Source organism: Chiloscyllium plagiosum, chromosome 4, assembly GCF_004010195.1.
Source record: "Chiloscyllium plagiosum isolate BGI_BamShark_2017 chromosome 4, ASM401019v2, whole genome shotgun sequence".
Lineage (NCBI taxonomy): Eukaryota > Metazoa > Chordata > Chondrichthyes > Orectolobiformes > Hemiscylliidae > Chiloscyllium > Chiloscyllium plagiosum.
The window spans coordinates 40,254,545-40,269,722 of NC_057713.1; the positions used below are offsets into that span (position 1 = coordinate 40,254,545).

At 39.4% G+C, this 15,178-nt stretch overlaps 1 protein-coding gene across 2 annotated transcripts in view; it reads right to left on the reverse strand.

Annotated features, from left to right (window-relative positions):
* The window catches only part of ints8 (integrator complex subunit 8), an 80,502-nt gene that overhangs the window by 4,678 nt on the left and 60,646 nt on the right, over positions 1 to 15,178 (reverse strand). For both annotated transcript variants that reach the window (XM_043688035.1, XM_043688036.1), the window contains 7 exons: positions 15,035 to 15,096; positions 14,570 to 14,688; positions 12,950 to 13,053; positions 11,852 to 11,902; positions 9,890 to 9,963; positions 6,200 to 6,264; positions 1,551 to 1,594 (listed from right to left, as the gene is read on the reverse strand). In XM_043688035.1, coding sequence (XP_043543970.1) covers positions 1,551 to 1,594; positions 6,200 to 6,264; positions 9,890 to 9,963; positions 11,852 to 11,902; positions 12,950 to 13,053; positions 14,570 to 14,688; positions 15,035 to 15,096 — 519 coding nt within the window. The remainder of the gene's footprint in view (positions 1 to 1,550; positions 1,595 to 6,199; positions 6,265 to 9,889; positions 9,964 to 11,851; positions 11,903 to 12,949; positions 13,054 to 14,569; positions 14,689 to 15,034; positions 15,097 to 15,178) is intronic.

Sequence of the window (15,178 nt, forward strand, 5' to 3'; positions counted from 1 at the left end):
CATCTGTGGAGAACATAACTGCAAACCACCTTCCAATCTCAAAAAGAACAGAATCCCTACAGTGTGGAAACAGGCCATTCAGCCCAACAAGTCCACACCAACTCTCCAAAGAGTAACCCCCAGACACATTATCCTACTCTACATTTACCTCTGACTAATGCACCTAACCTACACATCTCTGAACATTATGGACAATTTAGCATAGCTAATTCACCTGAGCTGCACATCTTTGGACTGTGGAAGGAAACCGGAGCACCAGGAGGAAACCCATGCAGACACGGGGAGAATGTGCAAACTCCACACAGTCGCCCGAGGCTGGAATCGAACCCATATCCCTAGTGCTGTGAGGCAGCAGTACTAACCACTGAGCTACCCTCCCATCCCTTACATTTCAATACATGCTGCTACATCCCCTTTAATTGCAGATTTCCATTTTATCAACTTACTAACAGCCTTACTTGACAATCTCATTACATTGTATGAACAGGTAACAGCATGGACAAGTTGATTGCAGATATAATATTTCTGGATTTCCAAAAGGCCGACAGTAAGGTTTTGTTTCATTATTCATTCATTAGAGATAGGTGTCACTGGCTAGGCCAGCATTTATTGCTCATCCTGTAGAGCTGCCTTGAACTGCTGCACATGTACCTCCAAGTCAGGAAAGTCAGTGGCTTATTTTTGAATACTTATGGTCCTTTTCTGTACATTCACCAGGTTGAAAGCTCATTTTTAGGTATGCCTGGTGGTGCTCCTGGGACAGCTTCCTGCACTATGCAGGGAGGTGGTGGCATTGTAGTAATGACACTGTAGTAGTTATCCAGGCTAACGTTCTGGGAATATGGGTGCAAATTTGTGCTCTTATCACTCTCAGTGCTTCCTCCAACTACTACATTACAAGTTTCAAACATGGAGAAAACATGAATAGGAAGGATTTAGAGGGATATCACCCAAATGCTGCAAATGGGTCTAGATCAACTTAGGATATCTGGTCAACATGGACAAGTTGGACCAAAGGATCTGCTTTTGTGCTGTACTACTCTATGATTCTTTTACAGGAAACACTGGCAGAGGATCACAAATCAGATTGGCCTAAGGTGCGAACCGAGGTCCCAAAAATATAAGTAGTGGGCTACTTGTCCACACCTTTTTTTGTTATTAATAATTCAGTTTAGAATCAAAAGCGCAGTTTGCAATTTGTGGATGACACGAAATTCAATGATTGAGAGCAGTTAGGACTGCAAGAAATTGCAAGAATATATTAATCAATCAATAGGCATATGTGAACTTCAATACAGATAAATGTGAAAACACATTTCCAAAGGTAATATTTGAATTGCAAATTTATACCCATCAGGACATGATAAACGGGATGAAGTCACCTTTTCTTGAAAACTGACACTGGAGAGCCTGGGTAAATGACATGGAGCAATGTTTCTATAACTTACAATGTTTTCTTCTGCATGTTGTCTACACGTCTCAGTGAGCTAAATCCATGTTGTGTGGACACGTCAAAAAGAATGTAATACACCAGCAATACTTCAACTTACTGCTATTTGCCTTTTATCAAGTTCTCCCCTTTTGTGATGGATGTCTGTAAAAATTGTCAAGGAAATTTTTCATCAGGTGGTTGCAAATGTAAGTATTCACACTGCTAAAAGTCAGTTTTAAGGTCTGTGTTAGCTTTCAATAACCATTATCAGCAAAATAAATGACATTTTCAGAGCCTGTTTCTCTCAAAAGGTAAAACCAAACAGATATAATTCAAGGTCACTCAGAAATTTATCTGTACAGTTAATTGAACAAAAATATTTACAGCTTATTCAAATTTTGAAAAATACCTTTGTTTTCAAAACACTAACTATCTTGACCATTTAAGATGTTATACTCAATAACTCCTTTTGCTTCCAGCTGTTAATTCAAGACAAAAAAAATGTGAAAATTAAATTTTGAAGAAATCTTTGTAGTTACATAATCCAGCTACCTTTCTCCTCCTCCTTCTAGTTAAATTCTTTGCTGTCATTCAATTTTGGGCACTAGTCAGGAACAAATGACGAGGTGAGTCAAACAGTCATTAGAAATCTTCAGACAAGTGAATCAAATTCGCAGTTTATGTACAATTTAAATTTCAAGAAATACCAAAAACTGGTACCAATTTTACCATGGATTGCAGGGTACCTCAAGGTCAATTTCAAGATGCAATATAAGTAATATTGCACATCTCAAATCAAGAAGGCTTGAAATCTTATGAAGTTTTTCAATATTAAATTGGGCAACAATCTGTAACTAGCTTAAATTGAAAATTATGTTAAAATGCAAGAACAAATGCATCTTTAAAATCAAGTGTAACCACATGCATCCTTAAACACACACATAAAATGGACCTAAAGGCAGACCAAAATCAAAAAAAGAGCAAGACATGCAGTTATGAAGGATTTTCTACAACCTCTCCGCCCCCCCCCCCCCAGCCTGTTGCCAGTGAAACATTTCTGAAGTGACATCAAAACATAAGCAGCATAGTCAATTCATAAAAGAGCAAGCTCCCTCAAACCTATTTGCAATAATGCTCACATGATCTGTTTTAATAGTAGATAGGAGAGAACAGAAAGAATTGGTGTAGTGATAACGTCACTGGGTTAGTAATTCATAAATTAGAACTCCAGACTAATGTTCTGGGGACAGGAGTGCAAATCACAGAAGGGCAGATGGTCAAATTTTAATTCATTTAAAAAAAAAAATCGCTTCTGGCTTACTTAGATTCTTTAGAAAAGGCAAACTTACCTGGTCTAGCAGCTGTGAGATTCCTCAGCCACAGCAATGTTGACTCAAACTTTTGACAATTGGGGATGGTTAATAATTTTTGGCCTAGCCAGCGATACCAATATATCATGACCAAATAAGAAGTTGGTGAGGGGTCAAGTATTAGTTAGAACACGGGAGAATTCATCAGCATTTCTTTGAAATGACATCAAATGATTTTTATGTTATCTTAACAGGCTAGATTAATACCCCATCCAAGACAGCATCCCATTTTAAGTGTCAGTCACATAAAAATGAAACTCTCTGATGTTCCAGAAGTGAGAGAGAAACAAGCTTCTCAGATAACATGTATTATGCAAGGTTCAATATTTACAACAATGTATTAGTATCTAATTGATACTTAATACTAATTGAACTGGAATTTAATGACATCCGTGGCAAGATTGGTGGTGAGGGTCTTTTAATCAGATAGAAGGGGACCTCACTATCTTCCGTCTCCACCTAACCAAGTCCATTATGGGAAGGGCTACCTTCCCACCCCACAGCAAACTGAGGTTCCAAATGGGCAATTAATGTCTACCTCAAGCCCGATTGCTGTGCTGTTGGCATTCATCCAGCATTGGGCCCTACCATGTGGGAGTCATGACAAACAAATGTGTAGTTTTCTTGCAGGCTGCTGGGAGGAATGGGGGCCTATTCAAAGGTACTACACAACTTGCTGTGAGCCATTCTTGCTGCCAGCCCTCCCATCCTCATTCACCTGTAGCCAGTGATGAAACTAGGCGAGGAGTGAAATGTTGTACCACCCACAGCACCACTGTCTTAGAGTCATACAGATGTACAGCATGGAAACAGACCCTTCGGTCCAAACTGTCCATGCTCACCAGATATCCCAACCCAATCTAGTCCCACCTGCCAGCACCTGGCCCATATTCCTCCAAGCCCTTTCTATTCGTATACCCATCCAAATTCCTCTTGTACCAGCAATTGTACCAGCCTCCACCTCCACCACTTCCTCTGGCAGCTCACTCCATACACGTGCCACACTCTGCGTGAAAAGGTTGCCCTGTTGATCTCTTTTATATCTTTCCCCTCTTACCCTAAACCTATGCCCTCTAGTTCTGGACTCCCTGACCCCAGGAAAAAGACTTTGCCTATTTATCCTATCCATGCCTCTCATAATTTTGTAAACCTCTATAAGGTCACCCCTCACAGCCTCCAATGCTCCAGGGAAAACAGCCCCAGCCTGTTCAGCCTCTCCCTGGCAACATCCTTGTAAATCTTTTCTGAACCCTTTCAAGTTTTACAACATCTTTCCGATAGGAAGGACACCAAAATTGCACGCAATATTCCAACAGTAGTCTAACCAATGTCCTGGACAGCCGCAACATGACCTCCCAACTCCTGTACTCGATACTCTGACCAATAAAGGAAAACATACCAACGCCTTCTTCACTATCCTATCGAACTGTGACTCCACTTTCAAGGAGCTATGAACCTGCACTCCACGGTCTCTTCCTTCAGCAACACTCTCTAGGAACTCACCATTAAGTGTATGGGTCCTGCTAAGATTTGCTTTCACAAAATGCAGCACCTCGCATTATCTGAATTAAACTCCACCTGCCACTTCTCAGCCCATTGGCCCATCTGGTCCAGATCCTGTTGTAATCTGAGGTAACCCTATTTGCTGTCCACTGCACCTCCAATTTTGGTGTCATCTGCAAACTTACTAATTGTAACTCCTATGCTCGCATCCAAATCATTTATGTAAATGACAAAAAATAGAGCACCCAGCACCGATCCTTGTGGCACTCCACTGGTCACAGGCCTCCAGTTTGAAAAACCCTCCACCACCACCCTCTGTCTTCTACCTTTGAGCCAGTTCTGCATCCAAATGGCTAGTTCTCCCTGTATTCCGTGAGATCTAACCTTGCTAATCAGTATCCCATGGGGAACCTTGTCGAATGCCACAAAGCCATGTTGACTATCCCTAATCAGTCCTTGCTTTTCCAAATACATCCTGTCCCTCAGGATTCTCTCCAACGACTTGCCCACCACCGAGGTCAGGCTCACCGGTCTATAGTTTCCTGGCTTGTCCTTACCACCCTTCTTAAACAGTGGCACCACGTTAGTCAACCCCCAGTCTTCCGGCACCTCACCTATGACTATCGATGATACAAATATCTCAGCAAGAGGCGTGTATTTGTAAAAACTATTTGGATTCTCCTTAATTGTATTTGCCAAAGCTATCTCATGTCCCCTTTTTGCCCTCCTGATTTCCCTCCTACTGCCTTTATACTCTAAGGATTCACTCAATCTATCCTGTCTATACCTTACATACGCTTCCTTCTTTTTCTTAAGCAACCGTCAATTTCTTCAGTCATCCAGCATTCCCTATACCTACCAGCCTTTCCTTTCACCCTGATAGGAATATACTTTCTCTGGACTCTCGTTACTGAAGCCTTACTGGCCCTGAGAGGTAGCAGTGCTAACCACTGAGCCACCCTGGCCTATTCTCCCATAGATGTTGATATCATTGGGAAGGCCAGTATTTATTGGCCCATCCCTAATTGTCAATGAAATGGCAGTGATGAGTTGCCTTCTCAAACTACTGCAGTCTGTAAAATGTAGGTACATCCACAGGAAAAGGAGTTTCAGCACCATCTAAAAGGGACAAGTCAATAATGTGATAGAATACTGTCCACTTCATCTTCAACTTCACTCTGTCTATCACCAACGCATGATGTAAACAGCGAGTACCAACTCACAGTTCCTTCAGCAGCAATTTTCAAAGCTCACTACCTCTACCACGCAGAAAAACAAGAGATGGGGAAGCGTGGAAACACAACAAATTGCAAGTTCACTTCTTTTCCATGATCCTAATTAGAACCATATCACTGTTCTTTCAGTATTACTCAGTCAAAATGCTGAAATTCCATTCCGACCAGCTGCTTTTGAACAATGCACACACCTCTTCCAGCACTATGGATGTACCTACACCTGAAAGATTGCAGCAGTTGACGAAGTCAACTCATCTCCACTTTCTCTCAGACAATTAGGAATGGGAAATAAATGCTGGCCAAGCCAACAATGCCCACTGAATTAATTTAGAAAATCTAGATGAACAAAACTGAATTGAATATTTTACAAAATTTGCAAGGATAAACACAGCAACTAAACACATCCATTTAGAACAGTTAAGCACTTCTTTCCAGTCTCTTCCCCATTGCACCTATTCAGAGCATAGGATCAGCATCTGCACTAAATGGTGGTGTGTGCTCACACTGCACTATGCATGATAAAAGAAATAAACGTGATTGATTGCAGATATTTATATTTGGCTAATTTGGATTCTAAGCAATTTTTCCAAATGATAACTATCCTGTTTGGTTACATAAAAAGTAGTAATCTCAGGAAAATAATACTACAAAAAGGATACGTGTCAAATATTCCAAGATAGTGATGTCCCAGATGTAGTCATAGTAGGAGTCCATTGCATCATGGCTGAAATAAAAAAGCTATGAATGATATATGCTTTACATTAAAGTTTAATTTCTATTCGTGTTTTTTTTCATTTAAATTATCCTGCTGTCCACATATTGTTCAACGAGCTTAGTTGACAAATACAAAAATACTTATAAAAAAATCAAGTTCAAATGAAGTTCATAGAAACTATTATGCACTGAATTCTACCCTAATGACTTACAATCAGTCAAGCAAACTACAAGAGCTCCATTATGGTGAGAGATGGAATGTGGCAGTTTTTTCCCCCAACTAACAATTCAGCAAATACTGAAAAGTATTCCAAAACAGGTTAGGTTACCTCGAAGGAAATACCAGACTCTCATTTATAGTCTATACCAAGATTGCCAATCTCCACATGAAGTGGTAGGACCCTCACTCTAGGAAGGTGGAAATTAGTCAAGATTCACACACCAGATTGCTGTTTGTTTATTTCCTGTTGCCAATCCATAGTTTTGGGATTATTTCTTTGGCAAGAGATGATAGGAACACAGCCTCAGAGGTTGGTGAAGTCAGCCAAGATCATCTGCTGCATTTCTTTTAAAGGCTGAATAAGCTGGATCTGAAAAGGGAACGTTGGTCGCTAGTGCTGCTAACACCTTATTTACAAGGCTAGATTCTGCTTCTGAGCTTCTGAAACCACATGCTGTCACCCTGCCATGTATGTCATGACCATTTATATCAGTGGTTAGAATGCTCCACTTACCAGGACTGATGTGGAGGGCTTTTGACAACATCTGAATCAGAGCTTGGGTGCCCTCTAGGTTTCTTACCACAGACTACCTTCCTGAATAGAACTTCCTTGGGGATGTGGCCATATTCTATACATGCCAAAGACATTGAAACTTTCTTTGCTTGATTAGCATGAGTACGCTTAATAGGTTTACTTTACAGGGAACTGCTTTAATAGTGTCTTTGTCTTACCATGCGATATTGAGGTACGACATAGATAGAGGTTACTGAATCATTTTTCATACTAAGTGTAGGTTTTCCAGGCTTCACTGATACAGAGAACTATGCTGAGGAATTGGGCTTGTTGTTTATGCCAGTTTTGCTATACAGCAAAAATTGGGGATTGCCTTTTCTATGCACGTGGTAAAATGACTGCAGATGCTGGAAACCAGATTCTGGATCAGTGGTGCTGGAAGAGCACAGCAATTCAGGCCTGTCCTCACATTTTCAATGCACGTGTTGAGTTCCTCATTAAGGGTCAGGTGTTCTATCAGTGGATCTGAGTAGCAGGATGACTGCTTCTAATGGTGTGCTGTCATGTCTGATCACTGAGAGAGATACTACATACTATCACAACCTCAGTTTTCTTGATTCTGATGGTGATAGAGAACATTATACAGGCATAGGACAGTCAATCAATGAGCCTGTGGAGTTTGTCTTGTCTGGCAACTAGTATGAATCAACATTGAGCATTTCTCAGATTAGGATATGCTGCACCTTCAGTTTTGATAGGTCAAGGCTTTCCCATCTGATTGCATCCTTCCATAGTGATAGGGAAAGCATAGGTTGGCAAATTACTAGATGATTGGCTAAGACACATCCCTCTTTCAACACATTCTTGATCTTAAAACTGTCAGAGGTGGAGCTGAAGAGCGTGAAAACAAGTTAGAGTGGTGTTTGCTGTTCTCTGCATTTTTCTTGATGACTAGGGGGAAGATCATGTCTACAATGGATCTGCCAGTGCTGAAACCACATTTTGTCTCCGGGTATATTTTGTTGGCTAGTCAATCAGGCCATGTTTGAATGATTCTGGCAAAAACCTGTTCCAGTGATAAGAGGTGATTGTGGCAGTGGTCTTAATTGTCTTTATATTATTCTAACATGAGAATGTTTGCATCATACAGATCTGCTGGGACACAGTCTCTTCTCCAGCAGAAAAGATGGTAGTTGCGAGGTATGGCAGCAGACGGGCTCATATATACTCAAGTAGCTCAGCTGGTTTTGCATCCTTCCCAGATGATCTCTTGTTGCAAGGAGTTCAACAGCCTTTTTGAACTCAAGTAATCAGAATTCTGCATAAAACTCATACAGTCTCAATGGGACAAATTTGAGGGGAGTACAGGAGCAGTGAGCTCTCAGGGTTGATGTGCACAATTCTCTGAAGGTGGCCAGGCAAGTTGAAACTCTTGTTATGGCAGCTTATAATATCCTTGCATTTATAAATAGAGGCATAGCATTTAAAAGCAATGAAGTGGTACTACACCTCTAGAAATCATTGGTCTGACTACATTTGGAGTATTGTGTTCAGTTCTGGGTACCATATCTAAGGAAGGATATTGAAGTTTTGAAGAGAATGCGAAGGAGATTTATGAGACTGATACTAGGAATGAGAATTTTTATGTGCAAGGAAAGATTATGGAAATTGGGCTTATTCTCCTTGGAGCAGAGAAGATTAAGAGATGACCTTATTGAGCTGATCAAAATTATGAACAATTTTGACAGAGTAAAGGAGGATATTCCGTTTCCACACCTGGTACGGCAGTAAGTAGGGGGTAACAATTTGAAGATGATCAACAAGAGAGCTAGGAGTGAGATGAGGAGAAATTTATTTAGTCAGAGTTGTTAGGATTTAGAATGCATTGTCTGGGAGAGCAGTAGAGGTGGATTCCATATGAGATTTCAAAAGAGAACTTTATAATTTAGAGTTACATTTAGATATATATAACTGCAGATATATATTTGAGTATGTTGAATTTAGAGGGCTACAAAGATAGGGCTGAGGAATGTGATTAACTGGCTCTTTCAGGAGCTGATACATACACAATGGATGAATTGCCTCCTTCTGCACTGTAAAATTCTACGATTCTCTGACTCTATGGCAGGGATCCGTAGAAGATCAAAGCACTGGCAGAATATCAGTCTCATGAAGGTATGGCTTGCACTGTGCTGTCCTTGGCTCACTCCTGTCGACAAATACGTCCTCAAATGTGGGATTAAAAGGGTGACTTTAGTGATGGTGGGGTCGAGTCCAATTTTGATATTATCAAGATTCTTGTTCTTATGAGCTGATAGCAAACATTGATCGATATTTGTTGGTACACTGCTTTACTGTCTTCCTCACATTTGCCTTGGGAAGCATGAAACTGTCATATGCTTTAGTGTCAAGAGACAGCATGTAAAATCAGATTAGCTATGCACTTCAAAAGCGGGAGTCATTTCTGCAAGGTGGTCTTGAATCAACCCTTATTCCCATTTCTTTCCTTATTAAATATGGCTGCTTAGCTTTGTAGATGATTCACTACAGAGACTTGCATGTTTCATCGGCATCTGGTAAGCCTTCGGGGCTGCTGGGAACTCCGGATAAGATCCAACATTTGTCACCCTCCTTGTACATGGAATGATGATGTGCAGAATGGCTTTATGTATGTGTGAAAATCATATAGGATAAAAAAAGTGCTAATAAAGCCAGTCAAACTATAACCTAACATGAGGTACCATTCCAGGGAGGTATAAAAGGAAAATATTTTTGATAGAGAGCAACAAAAAGGCACTGTAACCTTATTGTTAAAATATTTTACTGAACACTAGCCCATCAGTATTAATTGGTCTATTGATCATAGGTGTTAAGAATATAATGAATTTGGTGCCATTATACCTGTTTTGCTCCTGTAAAGCTTTGAAAGCAGTCATATAATCCACCTCTCTGAGAAACTGACATAAAATTGCCACCTATGGAAAGAAAAAAAAAACAGCTTAAATATGCTGAAATCTAAACTGAAATATCAATGAGGCTTTTCCCAACTCCATCCCTGCTCAACTTATTTGTTGCTGACACTCTTATTTATGCCTTTGTGATTTCAAGGTTTGTCTATTTCAAATAGTGACTCCTGGTTGGCTTCCCACATTCTCTTCCAATCCAGTCTCCACAAACTTGAGGCCATCCAAAAACCTCTGCCACCAGATGTTAACTTGCAGCAATGCCCTTTCAGCCACCAGTGCTCACTAAGCTAAACTCCAGTTAAACAACATCTCAATCTTAAAAATTCTCATCATGGTTTCAAATCCTTTCAGGATCGCCCTTCCCTTTTGATGCTTGTAATCCCCTGCAAGCTTACAATTTGCTCAGGTATTGCACTCCTCTGATTTGACGACATCAGCATCCCAAATTTTAACCATTCAACTGTTGGTTGTCCCTTCAACTAACAAAGCCAAGACTTCTACAATTCTCACCTTAAATCTCTTCACTTTTCTTACTTCCTTCAAAATGACCTCTCGGTCCAAACATTTAGTCATTTGTCCGAATGTGTCCTTATATGGCTTGGCATCAAATTTTATTCAATAACTCTTCTGTGAAGCATCCTGAGACAATTGACTCTGTTAAAGACACTATATAAATAAAAGTAATTGCTTTTATTGATATATTTACTCCCTGAATCTTTCTTTCTGAAGACATGCTGTAGAGGACTGTTAACCCCTTATTTTACCCTTTTCCCTTTTGGAATATGGCTGGAATCCTGCACAAAAATGACAAAATGTAAATTATGTCTTTTAACAACTGATCAGCTCGAGTCAAGCAATTATAAACAGAATCTAGTGAAAATGAAAGCACAGCCCAAAACCTGTCATTTCTTCTCTATGTTGCTGGACCATTGAGCCACAGATCTGGCCTAAAAATCCAGAGAATGTAACCTCAAGTAAGAACTCGATTCAAATCACAGTTGAAACTTTAAAAAACTGAAAGAAGTGATCACAAATCCAACATTTTGTTGTAAAATCTCAACTGGTTCAACAATGTCAATTAGAGAAGGAAAACATTCTCTCCCTTCCTGATCTGACCCCTGTGACTCCAGTCGTTCCCCCACTGGACATGATCCATTAATTGTTTTCTGAAGCGGTCTAACAATACATTCAGTGATATTAAACTATTAAAACGAACAGTACTCTAAAAACACCTTCAACACATTAACTACAGTGGGTCAAGAAGATACCAACTGCTGCCATCTCAGGATAAGCATGGGTGAGCAATAAATGAGAAAAACAAATTGCTGAAGCAGTTTAGCAGGTCTGATAGTATCTGTGGAGAAAGGAACAGAGCTGAAGGTTTTGAGTCCAAGGTGGCTTCTTCGGAACTGTTCAGTGACTGGTGGACTGCCTTCTTGAACCACTGCAGTCTTTGGATGTTAATTTTCTTAAAATTCACTCATAGTATGTGGGCATCTCTGGTTAGGCCACTTTATTGCCCATCCCTGATTTACCAGAGGGCAGTTAAGAGTCAACCATAGTCTGGAGTCCCATGTAGTCCAGAGCAGGTAGGCATGACAGATTTCCTTCCATAAACAGAGTTAAGGTTTGAGTCCAAGGTGGTTTCTCAGGAACTGTTCAATGACTGGCGAACTGCCTTCTTATAACCAAGGAGGTCTTGGGATGTAATCAGTACACCCAACAGGTGAGAAGCTGGATATCATTGCACAAACAGACTGAATCATAAATTCAGTCCTGAGGGTACATTCCATTCACAATAAAAAAGTACAGAATTTGGCTGACAAATGTAGAAGAATTTGCTAGTGATATTAGAGTTTTTAAAAAAATCAAACATTAAATAAGTACATTTACTTACTTGGGTGTGGCAATTTAACATAGAACAGCATTTGATCATTCTCTTCAGCACCTTAGAAAACACCAATGCAAAAATATAAAGTTAGATAAAAATGAATTAATGAGCTGTATGGTTATGCTGTTGGGCAATTTCAGTCCCAGGGGTGATGATATTATTTATACTCTTCTCTCCAGCAAGAGGCAAGGGTATAGCTTTGCAATCACAAATAATCAGCTGCTTTTCAGTCATATGCAGCTGCAACATTGGCCAAATAATCTAATTTCCAGAGCACTATGATTTTCCCCAAGTTATTTTGCCATTAATGAAAACACTATGGACGTTTGTCAGCTGATAGGAGGTTGAAGGTCAATGCCAAGAAACAATATGCTGTGAATGCATTTGTCTGGCCACGGGAATGAAAGATTAACAAGTGTGAAATTGCTAGCATCTGTCACACCAAAAGGACAAATTAAAAAAAGGTTAATCTGACTTATTACAAACCATTTGACACTTTTCATCCACCAGAAATCTTAGTGAGAGAGAATTGAAACTGCAGTTCAGTAATAAAGAATTTGCGAATCATCGTCATGGTGTTAACTGTGAACTAGGTTGCTGTCTAGAGACTACCAAAGTTGAGAATTCTTTTTCACCATTGTAAAGTATTAAACACAGAGTTGACTAGGATACTGACTCAAGGTGATGAGCATAAGAATTAACAGTGGTATCAGCAAAAATGTTTATGCATAGTGAGTGATTAGAATCTGGAATGCACTGCGAGAGATTGTGGTGGAGCAGATTCAATGGAGGTCCAGATTGGAGAATTGGATATTAACTGAAGTGAAAAAAAAATTGCATGGCTACATGGTAAAGGCAGAACCTTGAAATGAGGTGAGTTGCTCTTGCAGAGAGCTGGCAAACAGACAACGTTCTGAATATCTCCTCCTGTGCCATTCAAAATTCCATGATGACATAATTCTGCTACAGTCAGCAAAAGCTTTTTATATCATTGATGAACTGTCAACAGGCACTCATATAAAACTTAAATGTTTTGTGGCTGCCCAAGTGAAACATAATAAAACAAAAGCATTTCAAACTGGTTCCTTTCTTGATCCATCTTACCATATCTGTGTACACATCAGAAGGGACGGCTTTATTAAAGAAGTCTGAACAGATGGCACCAGCTTGTAGGTAAAAATGCAGAGCTGCTGAAAATTGATTGGTGGCTGGAAAAGAAATCAGAAAATAAAAATACAAAATGAAAGGTTGCGTCCAGTTCAATTGACACTTAAATCACGCCAATGAAAAGCACATAAAATGATTCTTAAAATAATCTTGAAAGAAACTATTAGAAAGAGAGCAAGGTCAGCAGGTGAACTGAAGATGATGACTTCTAATTTCCAAAGTTAGATTCATCCAAGACTTGATAACTGGACAAGTAACCAAGGATGTCAAGGAAAGAACAGCTAGTTTCCATAGCATACACAAGACAATTAATTTCACTGAAGAACAAGATGACAGATGAAGGGGTTAAGGAAATTTCTTTATGGGAGAGTAAAAATTACAATGTGTGAATGAGGGAAGGAAAAGTCTTTCCTGGATATGAACTCACCAAGTTTAATTGGGTACGAATGGAACATGCAAGAACAATCGCACAATATTAGATAATGAGTAATGGTTTTGGATGGTAGATAACATGTAATGGGGAGATATATATTAGGGGAGGTGATGGCCTGTGGTATTATTGCTCTGTTAATTCAGAGACCAAAGTAATGTTCTGGGGACCCAGGTTTAAATGCCGCCATGGGATGACCACGAATCTACTGTCAATTGTCAGAAAAATCCTCCTAACTCACTATAGTCCTTTAAGGAAGGAAACTGCCATCCTTAATTGGTTTTGCAATATGTGACTCTAGACCCACAGCAATGTAGTTGACTCTTAATTGCTCTCTGAGTGATTGGGGAAAAGGAATAAATGCTGACCTAACCAGCGACACCCTCATCACACAAATGAAAAGAAATTAAGGGTTAGGAGGAATGGTATTGAAAAATCACAAGCAGCAAATAGAGAGCACAGATCTGAACTTTCCTATTAAAACAAAGCCTGAACCTTGAGAAGTCGGGTATTCAAAAACATGTTCATCACAGCTTTTGATGAAATTCTGATCAGCATGCCAGAAAGTTACACATTCAGATTCAACATGAGATGCAAACAAAATCTAGGCTGACACTACTGAAACATCAGCTTTCATCTCAGTATAGAAGATCCAATGGAATTATAATAAATAAAAGGTGCGTTTGCCTTGGTCACTAACATCATTAAAACAAATTATCTGGTCATCACCATGTTATGCCTGTGGGAACTAAAACGGTCTTCCACATTTTGTAAAGAACAACAGTGATTGTAAATCAGAAGTAATCAGTTTTAAAGTCTTCACAGTTAGATCAGGTGACCAAATGGCTAGCATAAGTTCAGAATAATGCCTACAGTACAAGTTTAATTCCTTCTGGATCAAGTACATATAACACACCTGCGCCCTTGCACTAATCTGAAAGTGGATGGTAACGTCAAGCCGCCAGAGACAAGAACTGCAAGAGTGATTCAATAAGAACCATTCACAGACAATGAGCCAATGAATGACCTACCTCTGAGCAGAGCACATAACAATGAATGGAAAATTGAACATTTTAAAAACATTAATTGAATAAATAATTTGAGCTACTAATACTTTTTGCACTTACCAAAGTAAATATCTGCTTGGGTAATTAACCAGAAGTGATTACAGGAGTTGATGTTTAATGAATAACTGACCAGCTCTTTCATTGTGACAGCAACAGCCTCAACATCCACTGACTGCAAGCTTAAAAATTGAGACAAAACAAAGGCAAATTAGAAAAACTCTCTTTTTTGCCACAAATGCTGTTTGACCTAAGTTTCTCCAGTACTTTGGTTTTGTTTAATATAAACAATCACTTGGGTATTGAAATGAAATTAAAATAGTCACTAGGCAGTACAGAACTTGAATTGTTAAAAAACAGAAACACTTGTGAAGTTTTCAGACATGCATTCTTCAGGACACAATCAAAAGAATATCAAATTTCAAAGGGAGCAACAATTTATACTGCAGTAATAAAATAACAACTACACGTATACAAAATTTGTGTCTGAATATCTAAAGATAAACAAGAGTGAAAGCACAGACTTACTTTGGGACAGATGTTGGCCAAATAGACATATGTTCTGCAGTGACATCATTTACAATGTCATCCTAAAACAGAATGGTCATCAGCTTAGTAAGTGTTGGAAGCTATTCTCAAATCAATATTGTGAAATTAATTCACTGTACTAGC